At 40.6% G+C, this 23,189-nt stretch overlaps 1 protein-coding gene across 2 annotated transcripts in view; it reads left to right on the top strand.

The window, feature by feature from the left end:
• Positions 1-391: 391 nt before the first annotated feature.
• ANKRD22 (ankyrin repeat domain 22) overlaps positions 392-23,189 on the top strand; it is a 37,138-nt gene continuing 14,340 nt past the window's right edge. For both annotated transcript variants that reach the window (XM_053584676.1, XM_053584675.1), the window contains exons 1-2: positions 392-763; positions 22,261-22,452. In XM_053584676.1, coding sequence (XP_053440651.1) covers positions 743-763; positions 22,261-22,452 — 213 coding nt within the window. In that variant the 5' untranslated portion in view covers positions 392-742. The remainder of the gene's footprint in view (positions 764-22,260; positions 22,453-23,189) is intronic.

Below are 23,189 nucleotides of genomic sequence, written 5' to 3'. Positions count from 1 at the left end.
AAGCAATGAACTAACGTATGCTTTCCATGTATTGATTTATGATTTAATTATTGTCTCCCTAAAACGTAAGAAACCAAACTGCAACCTGTGGCTCTCTTGGCCATGATTGCACATACTTGGCTCAGAAAAGACCTCTTTAAATTATTGTACAGAGTTCAGGTTCTTTTCCATTAACATTAGTCTAGGAACTTTGAAGATAGTTTGTCAAGCCCTTCGCCAGACACATATGGCTCTAGTGAGTTTGTCAGTCTCTGGCCTTTTTCAATGGCCACTGAAAAACAGTTTTCAAATAGGAAATGTCCTAAACACAGTACCTTCTTTTAAACCCAGCATCCTTCCTGCCAATGTAAGAACATCCTTCCTTCCCCCTCTTCTGTCAACCTCCCAAAAGAACCTTGCTTCCTTCTGCCCTGCATGTTACCACTGGCAAAGCAAATATGACTCAGAAACCGGCTCCTCAGGGTTGTAACAGGAGATGATACAGTGCGTGGGTCATTCATTACACAGTAAACCAATGCCTTTGTTTCCTTGGGTTGGGCTCTTCAGAAGGTCTGTTGCTGCTGCCGAGCTGCTGAAAAAGCAGTCACAGGTGTTGGCTGGAAAAGCACTCCTAGGGCTTGCCGCTGGCTTGGGAACTTTCTAGGGACCTTTCTCTCAGCCAGAAGAAATTCTGATATTAATCAGAAATACCTCTGGAAGATCCAAAAAGCTGTAGAGTGAAGTTAACCTGTGAAGAACCAGCATGGGAATCCTCTACTCTGAGGTAGGCCACCTTTCTGGAAGTGGGATCTCCAAAGGTGTTAAAAATTGCTCATACTTTAAAAATGCAATTTCCTATCCCTGTTAATGTCTTTCTTCTGTTTAACTTTCTGGGTGAACATTAAGTCAGAAAAAAAATAATAAAGTCCTGCGTATTAGTGTTGCTAGTGTTTTTAATATTTTAAGGGAAATTATTTTGCAATTCTAAAATGTTACCTCGCTCTAAGTCAAAATCGATATGGTACACATTTACAGGGAGAGTCTGAAACTTGCTTTTCTCATGCCAAGTACTCAAAAAAAAAGTAAAAATTTTACCAAACTGGATATTTTAAATATCCAAAGGATTAACTGGTTCTTCTGTGAAACCATACAAACAGCTCAGTATTTGATAGTAAATTCACCTGTAGCAATTATTAATAAAGATTATTACTGTGTAGAAGAGGGATAAAAGCAATGTAACTTTGATATTTTGAGTATTTTCATATTTGAGGGATACAAAAGTACTTATCCTTGTATTGGCTATACCTTATTAGAATCAAATAGGTTTTTAATAATGTTTCAAAGGCGTCCAAGAGAGTAATGTTTAAATAAGAGTACAAGAGGTGTAATGATGTAATTATTTATAACTTACTCACTTTCTGGCTAACCTGCATTCCATTGCTGATGGTCAAAGGAAACTGCTTGGATGACTTTGATCTTCCAGTTTTAAAGGCAGTTTATTTGCAGTTATTTCTAGTGCTCTGTGTGTGTGTGCATGTATTTTTATAGTAAATGCACTGTTTGGTTTGTAATTCTAAGTGTACTCTGACATATATATCTGAGTGATTTTAGTTTCATGGAGAGATCACGTATATGAAAATGTTACAAAACATACAATGTTCTAAAAGGCTACTCTGATAATTCTCAGACTTTAGATTGCTCAAGTGTCAGGGAGAGGAAGTCATTTGAAACGCAGTTTCATGGGCCCCCATCCTGGAGAGCCTATTTCTCTTAGTCTACGGTAAGGTTCAGAAACATGTTTTATTTTGTTTGTCTTTGTTTTTTTTTTTTTTTTTAGAGACAGAGTCTCACTTTATTGCCCTCGGTAGAATGCTATAGCATCACAACTCACAGCAACCTCCAACTCCTGGGATTAGGCGATTCTCTTGCCTCAGCCTCCCAAGTAGCTGGGACTACAGGTGCCTGGCATAATGCCGGCTATTTTTTGTTGCACTTTGGTGGGGGCCAGGTTTGAACCCGCCACCCTTGGTATATGGGGCCGGCGCCCTACCCACTGAGAAACATGTTTTTAAGAGGAGCATTCCAGGTGATTCTGACTTAGGGGATCGGCTTACCACCATCCTGAGAGAAATACTACGCCAGCCTAGTTCTTTTCAAACTTTAATGTGCATACAGATCACCTGAAGGTCTTGTTCAAATGCACATTCTTATTCTGTTGATCTCAGTGGGGCCAAAGATTATGCATTTTGATTGCTTTTTCCAGTTGCATGTGGAATTATATGTGAATTGGGGAGGGGCGAGTCTAGTCTCACTGTCTGGTGTTCTGATGAGAAAAGTCTGGGTTGGGACTTTTCATCTGTAACTTTAAAGAAGTTGAGAAACTCTGGAGTAATCTCAAATATTTAAACCTAACCAACTCATCTGTTATGTACCAGGCGTGCTACGTTTCCTAAGAGTAAAAACTGTGGGCCACTGATGATGAAGAGGAGAGCAGCTGGGCCCCAGCCCTGCTTCCATGCTGGCTCCAAGTGTCTATTATCTAGGAAACTTTTAGTAAAGTTCTGTTATACTCCCACTATGAGTGTGGGAGGCTTCTCTGGATGAAGAACATAGGCTTATTATCTTTCCTTAGCGTCTCTAGCTTGCCAGTAGTTATACAACATATATTTTAAAAAAGAAGGTGAGAATAAGAGAATGTCCCAGAGTTGTTCCTAAAATCTGTATGAGGGGATAAACTTAGAGTTCTGTGAGAGGACAAATTTTGGAATAATTAACTCCAACTGTGTAAGTTGGACTTTTAAACAAGACTGATCGACTTAAATCCTTCTCAGAGATACATGTTTATAATATTTACAATAATAACAAGCATTTATTTAGTGCTTGTTTTATATGCCAGGCCCTTTTTAACCACTTTATATGCATTAACTCATTTAATATTCACAATGACCTTCTAAGAGTCGTTATTGTTATCCTTATATTACAAATGGAGAATCTGAGGCAAAGATAGTAACTTGCCCAGAGTTATGCAGCTAAAAAGTACTTATGGCTAGAGAACAGAGGATAGGATATGAGGCCTGTGTTTGTACATTCAGGGAAATTCTTACATCACTGTCAAACTACTAAGTTGTTGCACTACTGGAAATTTCAACAGAGATGCTGCTCTCCATAAAGGAGTTGGTCTTCACCACTCTGCTACTCTGCCGGTGCTCTTTCTCCCTAGGATAGTGCCCTTTTCCTTTAATGAAAAGAATGGGTAGGTTCCAGAAACATACATTCTACCTTGCAGAGCAGAACTGTTGCTCAGGGACATATTACAAAAATTGGAAAGAAGGAAGATGGTGAGAACGTAACCCAAAGAGCTCAGGAAGTCGTGGTTAGGAGTCCCTTAATATCTTTGTAGATTCTTGACCCTGTCAGCTGTGGGCACAGCTCTCAGAGGACTTTCTTGAAAATCATAATTATGTATCCTTTTAAACTTTGGAAGGCCAAATAATAATGCTAGCTCTGAGCAGACGGATGCAAAAACACACATACACACATGCCTACAAATTTACTATAATATTAATCCTTCGGGAGTGGATATATTTTTCAGAGAAGCTGATGTTACTACAGGAAAAGGAGATATAGGTCAGAAAAGAGAAGGATTGTTTTGAAATATACAGTGCCCAAAGAGAGCAATTTAGATTCAGCAGTTCTTACTGGGAAAGCTGGTTGAGTTGAGGAGAACTCAGGGGAGATAGGAATAGAGTTGCAACCAGATGAAAGGTCTATGGATTGGAAGTCAAAAAACTCTCAAATTTAATCTTGATTATGCCAAGAACTCTGTGGGATTTGTCAGGGGGAAGTCATTTAACCTCGCTGGGTCACAGTTTCTTATCTATAAAACAAGAAAGCTGAATGTGTTCTAGCTGAGCAATTAATAGTGTGTCATTCTGTGATACAGGAAAAGGAAAGACAGTAAAAAAATTGCATGTTGGCTCAGCGCCTGTGGCTCAAGCAGCTAAGGTGCCAGCCACATACACCTGAGCTGGTGGGTTCAAATCTAGCCTGGACCCGCCAAACAATGACAGCTGCAACCAAAAAATAGCTGGGCGTTGTGGTGGGTGCCTGTGGTCACAGCTAGTTGGGAGGTGGAGGCAGGAGAATCGCTTGAGCCCAGGAGTTGGAGGTTGCTGTGAACGGTGATGCCACAGCACTCTACTTGAAGTGACAGCTTGGGGCTATGTCTCAAAAACAAAACAAAACAAACAAACAAAATAATTCCATGTTTGCAGTCTTTACGGCTCTATCTACTTTGTTTATATATTGAACCTAGCAAGTTTTTGGCATCTATAAGATATGCAAGAAGAGCTTTGGAGGTTTTCATCACCCCGAATGCTTTCTTAATTCTTCCCTTACATATTACAACTAATTTTACAAGTTATAATGTGCTAAGTTTTAACATTTCAGAAAGAAAATGGTAACTGTAATGTATGAAAAGAAACCAAAATTGAAAAAATTGTACATGTTTATTCATTCACCCATCCATTTGTTTAACCAACAATATGAATTGAGCACATACTATATAGGCATTTACTCGTTCCTGGTATATGTGGATTGAACATCCTTAATCTGAAAATTCAAACGGAAATGCTTCAAAACACAAAACTTTTCAAGCCCCAATGAGACACACGTGGAAAATTCCACATTAGATCTCATGTGATGGGTCACGGTCAAAAATGCAGGCACACACACAGTTAAATCAGCAACCCCAAGGGAAAAAAGACCTTCTATGCCTGCTTAGATTCCCCCCAAACAAGTCCACCCATAAAGGGTAGTAAAATGACACAGGAGGGAAGAGCTGACCGCAAGTACCCCAGGAAACCAGGATTTATATTTGTTACTCACTGTGTTTTTTTTTCCTTAGACTCTGATCTGTGGCCTAAAGATTGTTGAAAATGTTGAAAAGGTCTGCAGATACCCCTACCAATAACAGTGATAAGAAAGAAAGGGAGCATTTGTGTTTAGCTATAATACAGAAAGTCCAGATGTTGGAGAAAGTAGATAGTGGTGTAAGTGTGCAACATGTTACAGAAGGGTGTGGTGTTAGAGCAACCATTGTATAGAACCTCAGGAAACAGAAGGATAAAGTTCTATGCTGAAAGTGATGAACAGAAGTTAACGAAAAACAGAAAATCACTGAAGAAAGCTAAAAATGAAGATATCAATTGTGTATAGAAAGAGAGGAATCTGTTGGCATCACAGTGAATACATGCCACAAAATGATCATGAAATAAGCAAAGATCTATCTTAATGTGCTGAAAATTGAAAGAGAACTATGAATATTCAATAGGCTAGTTGCATACATTTAAGAAAAGACATGGCATTGAATTTTTGAAGATTTGTGGTGATAAAGCATCTGCTTCATCATAATGTGGTGATAAAGTATCATGCAGCAGCAGAGAAATTCATGGCAAGTTTGCCAAGGTCATTGCTGATAAAGACCTGATGCCAGAACAGGTCGTAATGCTGATGGAACATTACTGTTTTGGTGTTATTGCCCCCAGAAAGACATGGACTACTGCTGATGAGACAGCCTCTTTAGGAATTAGGTTGCAAAAGGCAGAATAAATGTGCTGGGATATGCTAATGCATCAGGCATGCACAAGTGTAAACTTGCTATGATAGACAAAAGCTTTGATGCTTATTGTTTTCAAAGTGTGAATTTCTTCCCAGCCCATTTTTATGCTAATAAAAAGGCATGGATCAGGAAGGACATCTTTTTTGATTGCTTTCACAAACATATGGATATGGTACCAAACCCCTGCTTACTACAGAGAAGCTGGATTCCATGACTATTCAAGATTTTGTTATTCCTTAACAAATGTTTTGCTTATCCTCTAGATGATCTTTTTTTCTTATTTTCTTTCAGATTAATTTGAAGGTACAAACAACTAGGTTATAATGTTTGCATTTGTTAGACAGAGTTCCTCTTGTAGTTGTGTCCCAAATCCAAGAAGTGTGCCATGTACTCTCAGTTGTGCCCATTAAGTGGGAGCACCCAAACCTCCTCCCTTCGCTCACCTCCCTTGATCTCCCTTCCCCCAACTTGAATTGAATTGAGTTTTTCTCTTAAGTGGGTATGTATTAGATTGTCTACCAGCTTCATATTAGTATTGAATACATTGGATACTTGCCTTTCCATTCTTGTTGTGCTTTCTTAAGAAGAATGTATTTCAGTTCCATCCAGGTTAATACAAAAGATGTAAAGTCTCTTTTTTATGGCTGAATAGTCTTCCATGGTGTACATATACCACAGTTTATTAATTTATTCATGGGTTGATGGGCATTTAGGTTGTTTCTGCATCTTGGTGATTATAAATTGAGCTATGATAAACAATCTAGATTAAAGGACTTTTTGTTGTTGTTGTGTTCTGGGTAGATGCCTAGTAATAGGATTGCAGGATCAAATAAAAGGTCTATTTTGAGTTCTTTGAGGATTCTCCATACTTCTTTCCAAAGAGGCTGTGTGAGTTTGCAGTCCCACTGACAGTGTAAAAGTGTCCCCTTCTCGGGGCGGCGCCTGTGGCTTAGTCGGTAAGGCGCCGGCCCCATATACCGAGGGTGACGGGTTCAAACCCGGCCCCGGCCAAACTGCAACCAAAAAATAGCCAGGCGTTGTGGCGGGCGCCTGTAGTCCCAGCCACTTGGGAAGCTGAGGCAAGAGAATCGCTTAAGCCCAGGAGTGGGAGGTTGCTGTGAGCTGTGTGATGCCACGGCACTCTACCTAGGGCCATAAAGTGAGACTCTGTCTCTACAAAAAAAAAAAAAAAAAGAAAAAGAAAAAAAAAAGTGTCCCCTTCTCTCCACATCTGCACGGACATCTAAAGCTTTGGGACTTTGTAATGGGGGCTTTTCTCACTGGGGTTAGGTGTTTGTTAGCCTTTCAATTTGGTGACTCCTTAACAAATGTTTTGCTTATCCTCTAGCAGAAATCTTTGTCAAAAATAGTTTACTTCATGTACTTTTTCCCAAATGTGACTTCATTAATTCAACCATGTGACCAGGTTGTCCTTAAATCAATAGAAAGTAAATATAAAAATACTTTCTTGAGCAATAGGTTAGCAGCAGCGAACATAGACGTGGGTATTCAGAATGAAGGATGCTATACATGCTATTGCTAATCCTTGTGACATCGGAAGTCAACATACAGTTGTGTAGGCCTGGCATAACCTTTGGCCTGCAACTATATTTAGTGAGTATGATGAACAAGGTAGTGACCTTGAAGAATTCTGTATGTCAAGTGAGAAAAAAGATGTTTGATTTCCTTCAGAGTCCATCAATAAGCTGGAAGAAGTGTATCTAGAAGTTTTTAACATTGACAATGAGTTCCCAGTTCATTCACTAACCAATGGTGAGATAACCAAAATGCTTCTGAATCAGAGTGATTGTGATGATAGTGCTAATAAAGATGAGATTGTTAACACTGTAGAAAAAGTGTCTATAGACAACATGGTGAAAATGTGTACGGGGCTTACTGAAGGACAAGAATAGCGTTCATTCATAACAGAACAAGAAATCATGTCAGTTTAAAAAATCAAAGAGAGGCTTCTAAGACAAAAACCATTGTTGATGAGGAAGATGACTCTGAAAGAAACATTTTAAAAGTCACCCAGCAGAATGCCCCATCATCTCTAGAGAACCCATTTCTGTCTCCTTCAACTGCATCTGATGTTTCTTCTCATCTAAAAAATATAAAATATAGGGCACGGTATCATAGGTGAAGATTGAAGCCTGCCATTGTTATTGCTGTTATTTTACAACTGATAGAAGTATTCTGCTGATGCTATTATTTGCTTAACCTGAACACATTAATTTTCACTGTATTAATGGCATGTCATATTTTTTACTCTTAAGTACTTATGTGTAAATAAGTGTAGGAAAATGAGTGCTCATTGGCTCTTTGGCATTCAGAATCAGCAGTGCTAGTAGTGCCAAAACAACACAGGCAGCTTTGCCTTCTGATGGCTCAATGTATACAAACTTTGTTTCATGTATGAAACTGTTAAAAATATTGTAGCCTTGGCCCAGTGGCTCATGCCTGTAATCCCCGCCCTTTGCGAGTCTAAGACAGGAGGATTGTTTGATCCCAGGAGTTTGAGACCAGCCTGGGTGACATAGCTACACTTTGTCACTACAAAAGAATGAAAAAAAAAAAAAATTAAAATTCACTTGGAGTGTGTAGATATTCAGGAGGCTGAAGCAAGAGAATCCCTTAAGCCCAGGAATGAGAGGTTACAGTGAGTGATGATTATCCTTTACACTCCAGCCTAGGCAACAGAGACAGACTCTGTTGTAAATGAACAAACAAACATAAAGAAAGTATTACATAAAATTACTTTCAGGCTGTGTCCAAGGTGTTCATAAAACATACATAAATTTTGTGCTTGGAATTTAGCCCCATTCCCAATACCTTTTATTATGTATATGCAAATATTCCAAAACTGAAAAAATCTGAAATCCAAAACCCCTCTGATCTTAAGCATTTTGGATAAGGCATATTCAACACAATTATTGTGGTAAATAACAGAAGGATGGTCCCTGACTTCTTGGCACTAATAATGTAAAAGCCTAATACATAAATTTTAAAAAGTAATTAAAGTAATTATAAATGGTAAAAGGGAATATCAAGAAAGCAACAAGATCATGGGAGAGAATATGAGACAGGGGAAGAAGGGTACATCTATTTAACTAGATATGACCTGAAAGTCTCGTCTTAGGTACTAGCATTTGTGCTGAGTTTTGCAGAATTTGAATCTAGCCACCTGAGGCTTGAGAAAAGAGCCTCCCAGACAGAGAGAATACACGTGGAGGGTCTGAAGCACAGGAAGTGGGACCCGTTGGAATAATTGAAAGAGTGATATAGAAAGGACGTGCTGGGGAAAACAGTTCACCTATGGCAGGCAATAGAGCAGCGATTCTCATCCTCTGGGTCGTGACCCACAGGAACTGTATTAAAGGCTCCTGGCATTAGGAAGGTTGAGAACCACTGCAATAGAGGGTATATTGTCTATAGAGAATTTAAAGACCAATAAAACTGACAAAAAGTTGACTTGCTTTTTATGATCATCCTGATTGTCAGTTCTAAATAATGTCAGTTTAGAAAACATGATGCTTCCCACCCCTGAAAAGTACCCATTGTTTAACAGAAGGGTTCTGGTGCTCAGGTCCCCCCTAGGAGTGCCAGGGGCTGAAGTCAAAGAGGTTGTTAGGGGCCAGATCATTATAGGTCTTCTAGGCCAAGATGAGAAATTTAGATTTTATTCTAAACACTGTGGGAAACAAAGGATTTAAGAAGGGGAATAACATGACGCAATTAGTGTTTGTAAAGGTTACTCTGATGGCATGGGAGAATAAATTGGAGAGAGAAGGAAGTTGTCCCTGTAAATAGCTAAGGGGGTGATAGTGAGTGACAATGGTTAGGTCTCATTAGGCTGATGGCTGAATTTTAGGTCAATTTCCTACTGGAAAATTTCTTGTTTGTAGGTTGGAGGGGAAGGAGAATAAGAAGTTAAGTTGGTATGTAGGATTCTGCCTTAGGTTAGCCCAGTGGTTGGTTGGTGGTGCTGATAAGATGGGACCACTCAGAAAGGGATAGAGGGATGGGGGAGACTCCTGGTTCATTTGAAATACCGTAAGACATCTGGGTGGGGATGGAAGATTATGGAAGATGGATACAGGATTGCACCTCAAGGAGAGATGTTGGCAAGAGGTAATAATTTGGGAGTTGTCTGTATATACTTGGTATTTAAAGCCATGGGAAAGGATGAGTTCATGTAGAGAAGAAAATGGAGGGGAGGACAGCAGGTCATTATAGGAAGGTGTGGTGGTTTTGCCAGAGAAGTAAGGGAATATTACAGGACAACCTCCCTTGAGCATCTTTGGAGCTTATAACACTCAATAAACATAAGCATCATGAGTCAAAAGGGAGATAATTTTTAGACACATCTTTATTCTAGGAATAAAAACTTATTGAGTTCTAACTTCTATATATGAAATTGGCTAATCAGTATGAAAAGTGATAAGTGAAGAGAAAATTGTATTTCTTTTCTTTTTTTTTTTTTGTAGAGACAGAGTCTAACTTTATTGCCCTTGGTAGAGTGCTGTGGCATCACAGCTCACATCAACCTCCAGCTCCTGGGCTTAGGTGATTCTCTTGCCTCAGCCTCCCCGGTAGCTGGGACTACAGGTGCCCGCCACAACACCTGGGTATTTTTTGTTGCAGTTTGGCCAGGGCCAGGTTTGAACCCACCACCCTCGGTATATGGAGTTGGTGCCCTACTCACTGAGCCACAGGTGCCGCCCAAAAATTGAGTTTCTTAAATTCTATGAAGGACTAGGACAGGAAAAAATTGATAGAAGTTCTATTTGTCTAAGAGTCCGAAGCTGAATGTATGGTGGTTAAGAAGCCAGTCACTGGGGTTGGAAAGACTAAGATTCAAATTTAGCTCCACTAATATCAAGGACAAAGCGGGAGAGGAAAACTCTAAGGTAGAAAAAACAAATTATTTTATCTGAGCTGGGCGTGGTGGGTCACACCTATAATCCTAACCCTCTGGGAGTTCCAGGTGGGTGGATTATTTGTCTTCAAGAGTTGGAGACCAGCCTGAGCCAAAGCAAGACCCTGTCTAATCTTAAAACTGTTCAGATTAGAAATGCCTTTTTTGGAAAACCTCTGGAGAAGAGATGAAAGTAGAAGGTGTTTACTGTTTGGGAATCTTGAAAGTACTACGACAAAGTGATTTGCATACTCATTAAGTTGCAAATATTAAAATGGACTTTCTAACCTTAAGATAGATCATGTCAAAACTCAGCTAGTTTCCCATCAAACATAGAATAAAATTCGAAGTCCTGACCATGGCCTACAAGGCCTCATGTTCCTTGGTCCTAGTTACTTGTCAGATTTCCTGCCACTCACCTTGCTCCTGCAGCCACACTGACCTTCCTGCTATTCCTAGGACACGCCAAATCAAGCACTTATTTCAAGGCTTTGACATGTGAGTTCCCTTTCTTTAGAAATTTCTTCCCCCTGTAGGTTACCTGGCTCATTCCATCACTTAAGACAGATCACAGATCTCTGCTTAAATCTTGCCTTCAAGAGGTCTACAAGAGGTCTCTATGCATCATCTTTATCACCCTTTACTTTTCTTCATAGTATTATGAAGTATTATAATTTTTAAAAATTTCTAGTTTTTGAGATAAGCTTTGATTTATTTGGGAGATCATATAAATTCTGATTTTTATGATTCCCAATATACAGGATGTTGAAGAGGAAGGTATAATGATAGCTTTCTTGCCCTAAATATCAGTCTAATAAACATGGGTCTACCTTGCAGAAAATATTATAGTAGGTTACAGGAGAGTTACAAAGATGTGCAGAATAAAATATTTGTTTTCTCCAAAGAATTTACCTGGGTCGTAAGACCAAACACAAATAATTCTCCCAATTGCCCTTCTTAGTCATTCTTGAATATAGGGAATTCTTAATTTATTTCAGGTCAGCTTTCCTATCTTGATAATCAAATTTATCTTAAGCAGACTTTATAGTAATAACTAAACCTTATTTGTGATACTGAAATAATATGTAAGTCACCAAGAACATTCTGAGATAGATTGTGTTATCATCCAAGAAACACATTCAACAGTGACCTTTCTGATTCACCTGCACAAGTTTCAATTTGCTTAGTTTTTTGGTGTTGCTGGGAGGATTGCATTTGTTTACATCTGTGCACTTCTTGATTTCTTCATATGTCAAAACTTTCATAACAACCCATGTACAACTAATCCTGGCACCCTAATGTCCATATTCTTTTGCAGTTAATTGGTACCACTAAGATAAAAACATTGAAGGGTAGAAAACATTGGCATTGACTTAATGCATGATCAGATCACGCAGATGTTCAGAATCAAGCAAGCATTGATGCAAAGGCAATGCTTCCCTCCAACATGCTTAGGATTAGGTGTGATGAGGACTCTAGGGAGGTTGGCCCTATTTACAAATGATTCTGTGGCTATACTAACTGCTGACCTTCGGCAGGCATCAAGATTCTATTTCAGCCTAAAACAAAGTAGGATGGAGTTTGTCTAGCAACTTTCATTTCTGTCTATGTAAAAAAAATTCCTTCCTCCACAGAATACTAAAAAATCAAGGAATGGGGGTAAAAGTTGATTATAGGAAAATGAGGTGAAGTGGACGGCAGACAACAGAAGGTTTTATGGAGAAGCTTTCCTTGAGAAAGGTAAATGAAGATGCGGGCAAGAAACAGTGGCTTTGGAGTTGCTCTCTCATGGAACACAGCCTGTAGCTGGGATGTGCTGGTAACTCCGGGACATAAAATCAGAAAGTCATTGTACATTTGAGTGAAGGACCAGAGAGGAACAAAATTGTTCTTAGTATGTGTATGACTCAATACAGAATAAAAAATGTTTGCTAGTCTGTTATTGAAACTACAGTCAGCTTGAACTGGTTTGTGAAAACCAATTTTGTCCAACTCTGAGTTTCGTGACCTCTCCTTGGTGGCTTAAAATTAGGCAGGTGGCTTAAAATTAGGCAGTTACACCAATGAGAGTGAGTTTTTTTTTTTTTTTTTCCTTCTCCATTTGGAGAACTTGGATGTTACCCAGTTACGAGCACACCACTGCTTTCCTTCTTCTGAACCTACCTCCTTGGTGGTCTGAGGTAGTGGAGGAATTCTATTCATCAGGGCTTCTGATTTGCCAGTTTCTAGCTGCCATAACCCTCCCTTTGTCCACGTTTTCTCCTCCTCTCTGGTGGTGAAGACTCTCTTGTCCTGGTCTTCATCACTGTCCTCAGATCTTTTGATGTCCTGGAGCCTGAGTTGTGGCAGTGAGGCTTCCTGAGCTTCTGGCAATGAAGGTCATATCATGTTCTCAAGCAGATGTTGCAGGAGAACGAATAGAAAACAGAGTTACATGTGTGTCCTGCTTCAGTTTCTTCTTCTGCACTGTTTGTGAGGAACTGTGACCATCCCATGTGACCCAGCCATTGCTGGAAACTTCCTTCATGTTACACAAAGGCTAAGTGGGCCTAAAACAATCTTTAAAAAATATTTCTTTTGCCTTTTTTATTTGTCTGAAAGAAGAATTTCCCAAAGAATTTTTAAATCACAGTATGTGAAGAAGTGAGTAATCAGAAAGAAAAGACTTGGGATTAATTCTACAAATCTAATAAAACCCAATAGGTATTTATTATCATTCCCCCAAAAGTCTCAATCTAAAGAAGAAGAAAAAGATCATCTTTCCTTTTCTGAGAAGACATTTTATTAATGTGTAAAGCTCTTTACTGGAATCATTTTGCTTCAAAAGCCACAAATGCTCCTCAGAAATTTGTAGGAACATTTTAAATGAGTGGAGCTTTAGCATGGAGATGCCAATACACAATGAATCAATTCCTCTGAGACTAAGGCAAAATTCTACATGATTTTTTTCCCTTACATTGGGAATTGTAGCAGCTCCATGCCACTGCGGGGGAAATGCCACTGAAAAGTGGGGTCATTTGGGGAAGCTTTGCTTTTAGAGATATCCTTAATGGTACAAGCAGTTAAGACATTTCTATATTATTAAAATAATACCTAGTATTTTTCCAGCTGTGATGTCTATTATGATTCTGTTGAGTAATCCATACAGTTAATCATCACCACGCTGATTATTTTAGTTAATCATCATCACGCCTTGTGTGTCATACCTACCCACAGACACTTCTTAAATGTTAGTACCTAGATAAGTAGGCTGGAAAGGGGACAGGGTGGAACTTTAGTACCAAGTTATGGGCTATACCGAAAGCCGGACATGTGGCAAGGCTAAAGGACACAAAAAGTTGTTCCTAACAGCCCAAGATTCCAGAATGTTGAATACTCTCCAGCTAATATGAGTTTAATAGTTGCAGTGTTATGTTATAGCTTCGCTTCCATTATGGGGGCTGGTTTCTTTCACCTTTCCAGATGTTCTCAGCCCTCACTGTGTATCAGACTCACCAGGGACATTTTATTTGTTTATTTACTGATTTTATTTCAGATTGTTATGAGAGTACAAATAATTAGGTTGCGATGTTTGCATTTGTTAGGTAAGGTCCCTGTTGTAGTTGTGCCCCTCACCCAGGAGGTGTGCCATATACCCTTACATTGTACGCATTAGTTGGGAGCACACCAGTCCCCTTCCCTCCTTCTCTCTTCCCACTCCTCCCCTTCCCCAACTTGAATTAAAGTTAGTTTTTCTCTTGTGTGGGCCTGTATTATTTCATCGACTGGGTTCATGATAGAATCGAATACTTTGGAATTTCGCGCTTCCATTCTGTGATACTTTACTAAAGAGAATGTTCTCCACTGGGCATGACGGCTCACGCCTGTAATTCTAGCACTCTGGGAGGCAGAGGAGCGTGGATTGCTTGAGTTCAGGAGTTTGAGACCAGCCTGAGCAAGAGTGACACACCGTCTCTACTAAAAATAGAAAAATTGTAGTGGGCACCTGTAGTCCATTTACTCAGGAAGCTGAAGTAGCAGGGTCACTTGAAACCAGGAGTTTGAGGTTGCTGTGAGCTATGACGACACCAAGACACTCAACCCCAGGGTGACAGAGTGAGGCACTGTCTCAAAAAAAAAACAAAAGAGAATAAGAGAATGTTCTCCAGTTCTATCCAGGTTAATACAAAAGATGTGGGGAGAGGGAGAGAAGGGGGTGGGAGGATGAGTGGAAGGAGAGTAATTTGGGGGACCACACCTACGGTGCATCTTACAAGGGTACATGTGAAATTTACTAGGTGTAGAATATAAATGTCTTAACACAGTAACTAAGAAAATGCCATGAAGGCTATGTTAACCAGTTTGATGAAAACATTTCAAATTGTATATAAAACCAGCACATTGTACCCTATGATTGCATTAATGTACACAGCTATGATTTAATTAAAAATAAATAAATAAACTCTGCTCATATGCATGTACAGAAAAAAAATACAAAAGAGGAAAAGTCTCCATCCTTTTAATGCTTGAATAGTATTCCATGGTATACATATACTACTGTTTATTAATTCATTCATGGGTTCATGGACACTTGGGTTGATTCCACATCTTAGTGATTATAAATTGAGCTGCAATAAACAATCTAGTGTAAATGTCCTTATGACAAAAAGATTTTTTTCTTATCAGGGAAATTTTAAATAGCTCTAATGTCCCCACTCTTCCTACAGATTGTTACTTACTTGGGTCATGTTTTTAAAAGTGCCCTAATACTTAGTTAGGGTTGAGAACCACTGAGGTGGAATGCTGATCTGCTTCCCAATGATATATCACTTTCTAATCTTATCCCCTTCCCTAACCACTTCCCAGCCAGGTAGGTGGATCAGTGTGTCAATCAACAGAAGATTTTTCTCCACATTTTAGATGCTTCATCCTGGAGAAGTCTAACTTCAGACAGGTTGTAATCTAATTAAGGGGACTAGACTTCGACTACTGTCAAAAGGCCAATGAGCTGCTTTAGGTTCTATATACTTCTCACTGCAGGTAGAAGAATTAAGGAGTTGTCTTAAACATTACCCGTGAGCCTTGAAGAACAGACAGTACAATTTGAACAGCATCAGGGTGGCAAGCAGGTGTCTTACGTGTAGGAGTGAGGACACTGCCCTGATCAGAGACGTGACAGCTTGCAGAGGTTTATATACAGTTGACCCACAAAGAGGAGCTTTGAAAATCAAGCAAAAATCATAAGTACCTCACTCTAGGAAATGAGGCACATTATGCCCAGTTCCAGTAATGTTAGTGCAATTTTAAAAGATGGAATGAGGTGATGTGATGGAAAGTGCTTAGGTGGGAGGCACTTTCCACTGACTGGGCAGAGAAGGCTTCCCTGAGGAAGTGAGGTGTGGGCCAACACTGGATCCAGCCTAGCAGAAAGAAATGAACGTGGAATGCGCCAGAATCGCTGGAATGTTGTGAATGAATAGGAGAGTGATGGGGGAAGTTGGAGGAACAGGCTGGTTAGCAGTGAGCTCCATCAGTCCTGGGTCTTACTTTTTCAGGCTGTGCAGAGCACAGCTCAGGGAGCGCAGTGCGCGGGTTAGCCAAGGCAATTTCTGCAGGCTGTTGGTGAATATCCCTCCCCCTCAGCACTAGTCTGCCTTCCTCAGTGCCTGAGGTCAGGTTATTCTACTTAAAATAGAAATGGCTGCTCTTGACTTCTTATCTCTGGGCAGTTTATCTGTAATATCTCGTAAGGTCCTGACCGGGTACTTTCCCTATGAGCCCACATGCACTGACCCTGCTCTGATCCTGCTCTGTTTCTGTTTGCTTGTCTCTCTTTTTGCAAATCCAGTCATCTCCATCTGGCTACATATAGTGTCAGTCTGAATTACAGTGTGAATTTCATGCTAAACCACGCTCCTCGCATTTCCTTGCCTGGGAGATGTGTTTCCTAACTTTTGCCCTTTGCCTCTTCACTTTCTACACCCTTCCCTGACCATAGATTTGCAGAAGGAAGTCACAAACCCACACTATAGGCTCAGTCAACTGCAGCTCCTTATTGTGTTTACACAATCTGATGCTCGGAGTCATGTTATATTTTTATTTATCTCTTATAGACACTATTTTTTTTTTTTTTTTTTTGCAGTTTTTGGCCAGGGCTGGGCTTGAACCCACCACCTCTAGCATATGGGGTTGGTGCCCTACTCCTTTGAGCCACAGGCACCGCCCCTCTTATACACACTTTTAATTTATGACCGTCCCCAGCCTTCCCCAGTGTGCTTCAGAGTCTCATCCACCTTATCTCTCCATCACATATACTGTGTCATTAACTCACTCATCCATTTCAGATTGATACTATTTGTTTAGTTATGTAATTGTGCCTATTAATCCATTATCTTATGATAAATGCAGATTAGTGTAAACCATAAGATTAAACTTCAGTGTTTCTGGCAAGACACTCAGCCAGTTTAAAGTTCTCTCCAGCCATTGATCTGTCTTTTCTTCCTTGCTTTGGCTTTAGAGCCAGATTCTCCTTCTGGGCAGGTGGAAGCCAGTGCTTCTACGTTTGCTGTCAATCCTACGGTTTTCGCTTTCTTTGAGCAGTTATATACTTTTTCATAACCACCCTGTCTACCTCTGTGAGTTCCTTATGCTTTAATAATAATAAAAGTAGCTAACATTAAGTCAGGGTTTATTATCTGAGCTAAGTGCTCAGATTTAATTTAATTCTTCTGTAAGCTAATAAAGAAGAAATTATTACTAAATGCAGAAGGAAACTCAGCACAAAGAGTTTGGGTAAATTATCCAAATAACACAGCTGAAAAGTGGTGGAGCTGAGATTGAAACATAGCAAACTTGCTTTCACTATCTGTGTCCGCAATCACTTGGCAACATCACTTTGCCTGCAAATATGAAGAACTTTGGCTGGACCTTGCTGTAGCTTTCAGCTTTGACTGGCAGCCTTCACAGCCAAACTTAGCACCATTCCTCTCCAGTCACAGCCTCTAATTATTCACTGATAATGTACTCAGGCCCTGTATTCTGCAACCAGCTGCATCATTAAATGAAAATTGGTATCTAAATGGCTTTAATTACTAAATCCAGGGATCTTTCTTTCTTTTTGAAACTCCCTCCTCTGTGTTTTGGTCATATCTTTTCTTGGTTTTTCCTGCAGCCTCTCTGAGCACTATTTTCTACCTCTTGGAAGATATTGCTAATTCTAGTTCAGTTTAGGGGAAGAATCTGTTTATATAACCAAGGATCAGCAAATCAATGCTAAAAGTGGACCTATCTGTATCCTAAAAATACAGACCGTAGCTTAATGCTGGATGCAAGTCTCAAATGCGAAGTCTGTAGCCAGAAGACATTTTGAAGGTTGATTTTCAAGGCAGAATATGTGTATTCGCAGTCACTCTTCTTGACTTAACTCTTGGCCTTGCTACTTATGAACTATGTGACTTTGGGCAAGGAAGACAACTTCTCTTAGTTTCATCTGGGCAAAGTGGGTATAATAACACCACTTACCATATGGTGTCATTGTGAGGAATAAGTGGAATAACTGAGTTACTAAATTCATCTTATAATTTACTTATTTAATCCCCAGTTGTATATTGAATGTGTCAGGTACTGTAGTGGGTGCTGAGGATACAATGATGAACAAGTACCGACACATACTTGCCCTCATGCAGCTTACAGTCTAGTTGGGGGTGGGACATGCTAATAACACACATACTTGATTCATTTGGATCAAGGCTGTGGATAAGGGAGGGGCAGGAGATAAAGCTGAGAAGACAGGATGTGCAAGATTCGAAGAAGCATGTGTGGCAGCTTGAGGACAGCATCCTAATCCAATTCACCGGGGAAGTGACATGCAGATGCTGTATTTGGAGGATGGCTTGGAGGCTGCTTGGATGAGCTGGGAAATGTAAGGCTACTTATGCAAGAATGATGATCTGAACTAGTACTTTAGCAGTGAGGTTGAACCTAAGGGTTCTGAAGAGTGTTAGGGAATAGAGTCATGCTAATTTCCTTAATGTGTTTCCTCTATGCCCATGGTACCTCCAAATTTCAGAAACTTCAGGGAGCCAAAGAGATTCATAATAGCTCTTCCCTCAACCTGAATGGAACCTCCCATCCTTCTTCACACCAGACATGTCAACAAGCACTTGTCTATTGGACTTCCTTTCTGTCAATGCTTTTCTAACACTGAGCTGCCCCCTAGTGGAAACTGAGAGTTCGTAACAGAATAGAATTTTTTCAGCTGCTTAGTGCAACCCTTGCCTTAATTCAGATCAAAGACTGATCACATATGCAAGGATGATCTCATAAGATTATAATAGAGCTGCCCTATACAGGTAGACCATTTAAAAGTTTTTATACCATATTTTTGCTCTACCTTTTAAACATTTAGATAAATTTAAATGCACAAATACCGACCATCGTGTTACCATTGCCTACAGCATTCAACATAGTAATATGCTGTACAGGCTTGTAGTTAGGTGGATAGGCTATACCACATTGCACAGTGTAGCACAGAAGCCTCTATCATCCATGTCTGTGTAAGTACAATCTGTCATGTTTGCACAATGACAAAATTTGCAAACTATGTATTTCTCAGATCGTATCCTCATCATTTAAGGGACTCGTCATGACTGTACTTATACAACTTAATTGAGCCAGGAAAACATCTTACTTTTCAAAACTAGAAACTCTGTGTTTTGGAGATAGGAAGGCTAGAAAAGACTAAAGACAAGATCTGGTCTTGACAAATTCCCTTGGCTTTTGCTTGGGTGAAAATCTTTATTTCTTCCTCCTATAAGAAGCTTAGCTTTGCAGGATACAAAATTCTAGACTGGCCATTATTTTGTTTGAGAAAACTGGGAATGGAGCCCCAATTCCTTCTAGTTGGTAAGGCCTCAGTTGAGAAGTCTGCAGTTAGTCTGATGGGTTTTTCTTTGTCAGCTACCCTATGCTTTCACAGGAGTTTCTATGGCTGTGTGTCATGGTGATTGCTGCTTTGTGATGACTATCCCGGGAGTTTGTTGAGCTTCTTGTACCTGGATATGTAGACTTTTAGCAAGACCAGGGAAAATTTCCTTAATTATTCCCTCAAATAGATTTTCCAACCCTTGTTTTTTTTTCTTTGCCTTCAGGATCATGCCTATGATTCTTATGTTAGGCCTTTTTATATAATTCCATATTTCTTGTAGGCTTTGTTTGTTCCTCTTATTTTTCTTTCTCTTTGATTGACTTGTTTAATTCAAATGGATCTTCAAGGTGTGAGACTGTTTTCTTCTGCTTAATATAGCTCATTCTTAAAGCTCTCCCCTGTTTTGTATTGCCTCGAATTAGTTTTTTATTCATTTCCTGCATTGATTTTATAGTTTCTTTCTGCTGAGTTTCTATTTTCCCTCATATTCATTGAGCTTTCTTACAATCTATTTTCGAAATCCTTCATCAGTCCTGTCACTGTTTTTGTTTTGGTTGGTATTGTTTTATATTGGGAGCATCCTTTTGTTCTGATTTTTCATGTTTCCAGAGTTCTTTTGCTGGTTACTTCTCAACTGGTCTCTCAATTGTGACTATGGCAAGCTCTGGTCCCCCAGGTGGTACACACAAATGCCCCAAGCTTTAGGAGGGACTGGTAGCTAGGGGAGGGGAAGGGTTGCTTGACCACTACTACCCCTGAGGTGGTGGTCTGGGGTGGCAAGACAGATCACTGCCAGATATCAGAACCAGAAAGGCTTTGTAAAGCCACTGTGGGGCTCAGAGATTGTTTTTCCAGCCAGTAAGGGGAACGTCTGTTATGACGTTCAGGGCAATTTCTCCAAGTTGGGAAGGTTGCTCCTGAGGGAGTGGCCCAGGTGTTTGAGTGCTAAGGCCCCAGGATAGGCTTTTTCTGCCCTTGTTCACTAGGCAGAGTCTTTGCAGAATGGGACAAGTGCCCTCCCCGCTCACTGCTCCCTGGAACCCCACAACACTCTCCCATCAGATCAGTTCACAGCAAGTTCCCTCACTGCCCGAGACTAGCTCTTAAACTTCTCTTCACTCCACCTTCCTGGCCCACTCCCGTGTGTCTCTAAGGTTCGCTGGCCAGTAGGGGTTTCCAGTTGTGCCCCACCCCTTTTCCACCACAAGACATTAAGGGCCGAAAGGTAGGCCTCTGTAACCATGGGTGTCTCAGCCAGAGACATGCTTCCTCTGGGAAGATGCAGACACTCCCGAGTTTCTTGGTTCAAGCTCCACTCTCTATTGTAACGGGGGAGGAGCTGCTGCTCCAGTTCAGCCCACTCGCAAGGGATTCGGTTATCATAAGAACCGGGGGGAGGCTAATTCACTTCTAGAGCCACACCCCTGTCCAATATGGCGGTTCTTCCGCAGAGGTTGCGGTAGACATGCGCTCAGATCCCCATTCCTCAGCACCACCTCCACGCTTCCCCAGTGGATCTGTTTGCAAGGGCTTCCTTGCCACCCTAATCTAGCACCAAGACCTTGCCTCTGCATCTTGCTGCACTGTTTTTTGGTCCGGGATGGGGCATCAGGTCTGGCCTGCGTGCGGTCTAAGCCACCAGCACAGGGAACCCGTGAAAGGACAGCAGACCGGAAACTTACAAACTGGCAGCCCTGCTCTCCAGGGTGAGCTGGGCCAGTGCACCCATGCAGAGAAGCAGCCATTCTCGGGCTTCTAGATTCAGAGTATTCTCACTGTTGTGATGGGGAAGTGGGACTACCAGCCTGCCCAAGCTAAAATTACTTTCTCTGATGTGGAGGAAGGGGGAGGTGCGGAGGAGGAAGTGTCTAAGCGTAAGAAAGCCCTCTGGTCTCCTGTGGCCCTCTCCCATGGGTGTCCCTTCTGAACCCCTGAACTCCCAGGGTTCACTGGTTCACCTTGGTATTCCTATGTAGGTGACAATGCCTGGGCTCGCACTGGGTGGAAGTCCCTCCAGTACGTTTTGTGTCCTGCTGTTCATTGAAGGCTCCCAGGTTGGGGAGGAGAACCCCTGTTACCTTTGCACTGGGCTGTCTGGTTTTGGTCCATGCCACTACCTTCTCGTATCTTCTTCTTTCTCGTCCTTGCAGTCTCTCTCAGTGGGGTCCCCAGACATCGCTGGTGTCTCTCCCTGCGACCCACACCTGAGCTGCAACAGTGCTCTACTCTCCTCAGTCCAGTCGTCCACCTTCCAACCAGGATGACCCCTAAGCAATGGTCGGTCATTTTGGCTCCTCCTTTCTGAGGTCTTGTTATTGAACTTCCGTGGTACTTTGCAAAGCTCTTTACAATGCTTTTTATGAACAACATCTGATCAATGATAGTGAGCTATGTAACTTGTTATTTGAGTGTGGTTTGTCTAATACCTGTCTTTTCCACTCTGTTGAGACCTTTGAGTATAAGGGGTCAGGCCAGTCTTGTTCCATCACCTGGTGCTGCCTAAATTCCTCCCCATACACTTAGGTTGTCTTTAACAAAATTCTGCTTTTCTGATAGGCTCATCTATCTGTGAACCCAATACACGGTTTCCTTACTGAGTCAAATTTGTAGTATTTCATCCATTTACTCATTGGTCTATTTGAAGAACATTTCTGTGTGTCAAGCAATTTAGGAAAACATAAGAGGTTCCTCACGGACTTAGGCTTATTCTACCAAAAATCTACTCTCCAAAGCAGTATATTACACTTTGAAGACATTGAGGTCTTAAGGTATTATTATTATTACTTTCTTGTGATTTAATATGTCTGTATTTCAAAACCTGCTTTTGTTTTCCACTAGCCCATATGCCAGGCAGCCTATCAGAATGACCTGGGGCAAGTGTGGCAGTGGGTGAAAGAAGACAGTAACTATGTCAACGTGCAAGACAGCTTTAATGGAGATACCCCCCTGATCTCTGCTTGCCGGCGTGGCCACATGAAGATCATTTCCTTCCTTTTAAAAAGAAATGCTAATGTCAACCTCAAGAACCAGGTAAGGTCATGACACTCGAGTGGAGAACATAATTGTCCATGGTAATTCCTTTCTCTTCTAATCACTGGAAGTGGTGAATGTTTTCTTATTGCTTGTAGTTCTTAATGCTAACATTTATTGTAGCTTTTCTTTAGAGAGAATAAAAATCAAAATAAAACATAATTTAATCAACTGGTATATTTAATGATGAATTATGTCTTCATACTTCTGAAGAGGAAGAGAATTATTCACTCATGTGGATGGGTAGAGCTTTTCTTTTTTCTTTTCCCCCTGTTTTCCCCTCACGATTACAGAAGCAATGGGAAAGAATTTTTGAAAAAGAAATACTGACTTCATGCTGCTATTTCATTAGTGATATTTCTATCTATTATGTTAATGTCTCATGTCCGGAAGATCCTATTGTGTGCTTGTAGAATGCTAAGGAGAAATTTACCAAAGACAAATAAACTCATGGACCAGAGGCAATTTGAAGTCACACAGAAAGCCATACAGAATATATTTAAATATGCAGTGTTAGCTCTTTTGGAGTCTAGAGGACCGAGGCAGAGAGGAGTATGTGCCTGTTGCTATAATAATCCTGTGGAACCCCTCTGAGCATCCAGCATCTGCATTGCAGTGAAGGCATCATTTAAGTTACACTGAGTAAATGTCAAAAGTCATTCTGGTCGATAAATATGAACCCACTCATGTTCATTCAATGAGAAAACAGCCTGTAGGGCCCCACTTGCCCCTTCTAA

This window comes from Nycticebus coucang, chromosome 3, assembly GCF_027406575.1.
Source record: "Nycticebus coucang isolate mNycCou1 chromosome 3, mNycCou1.pri, whole genome shotgun sequence".
NCBI lineage: Eukaryota > Metazoa > Chordata > Mammalia > Primates > Lorisidae > Nycticebus > Nycticebus coucang.
This window is presented reverse-complemented; position numbering and strand designations above follow the sequence as displayed.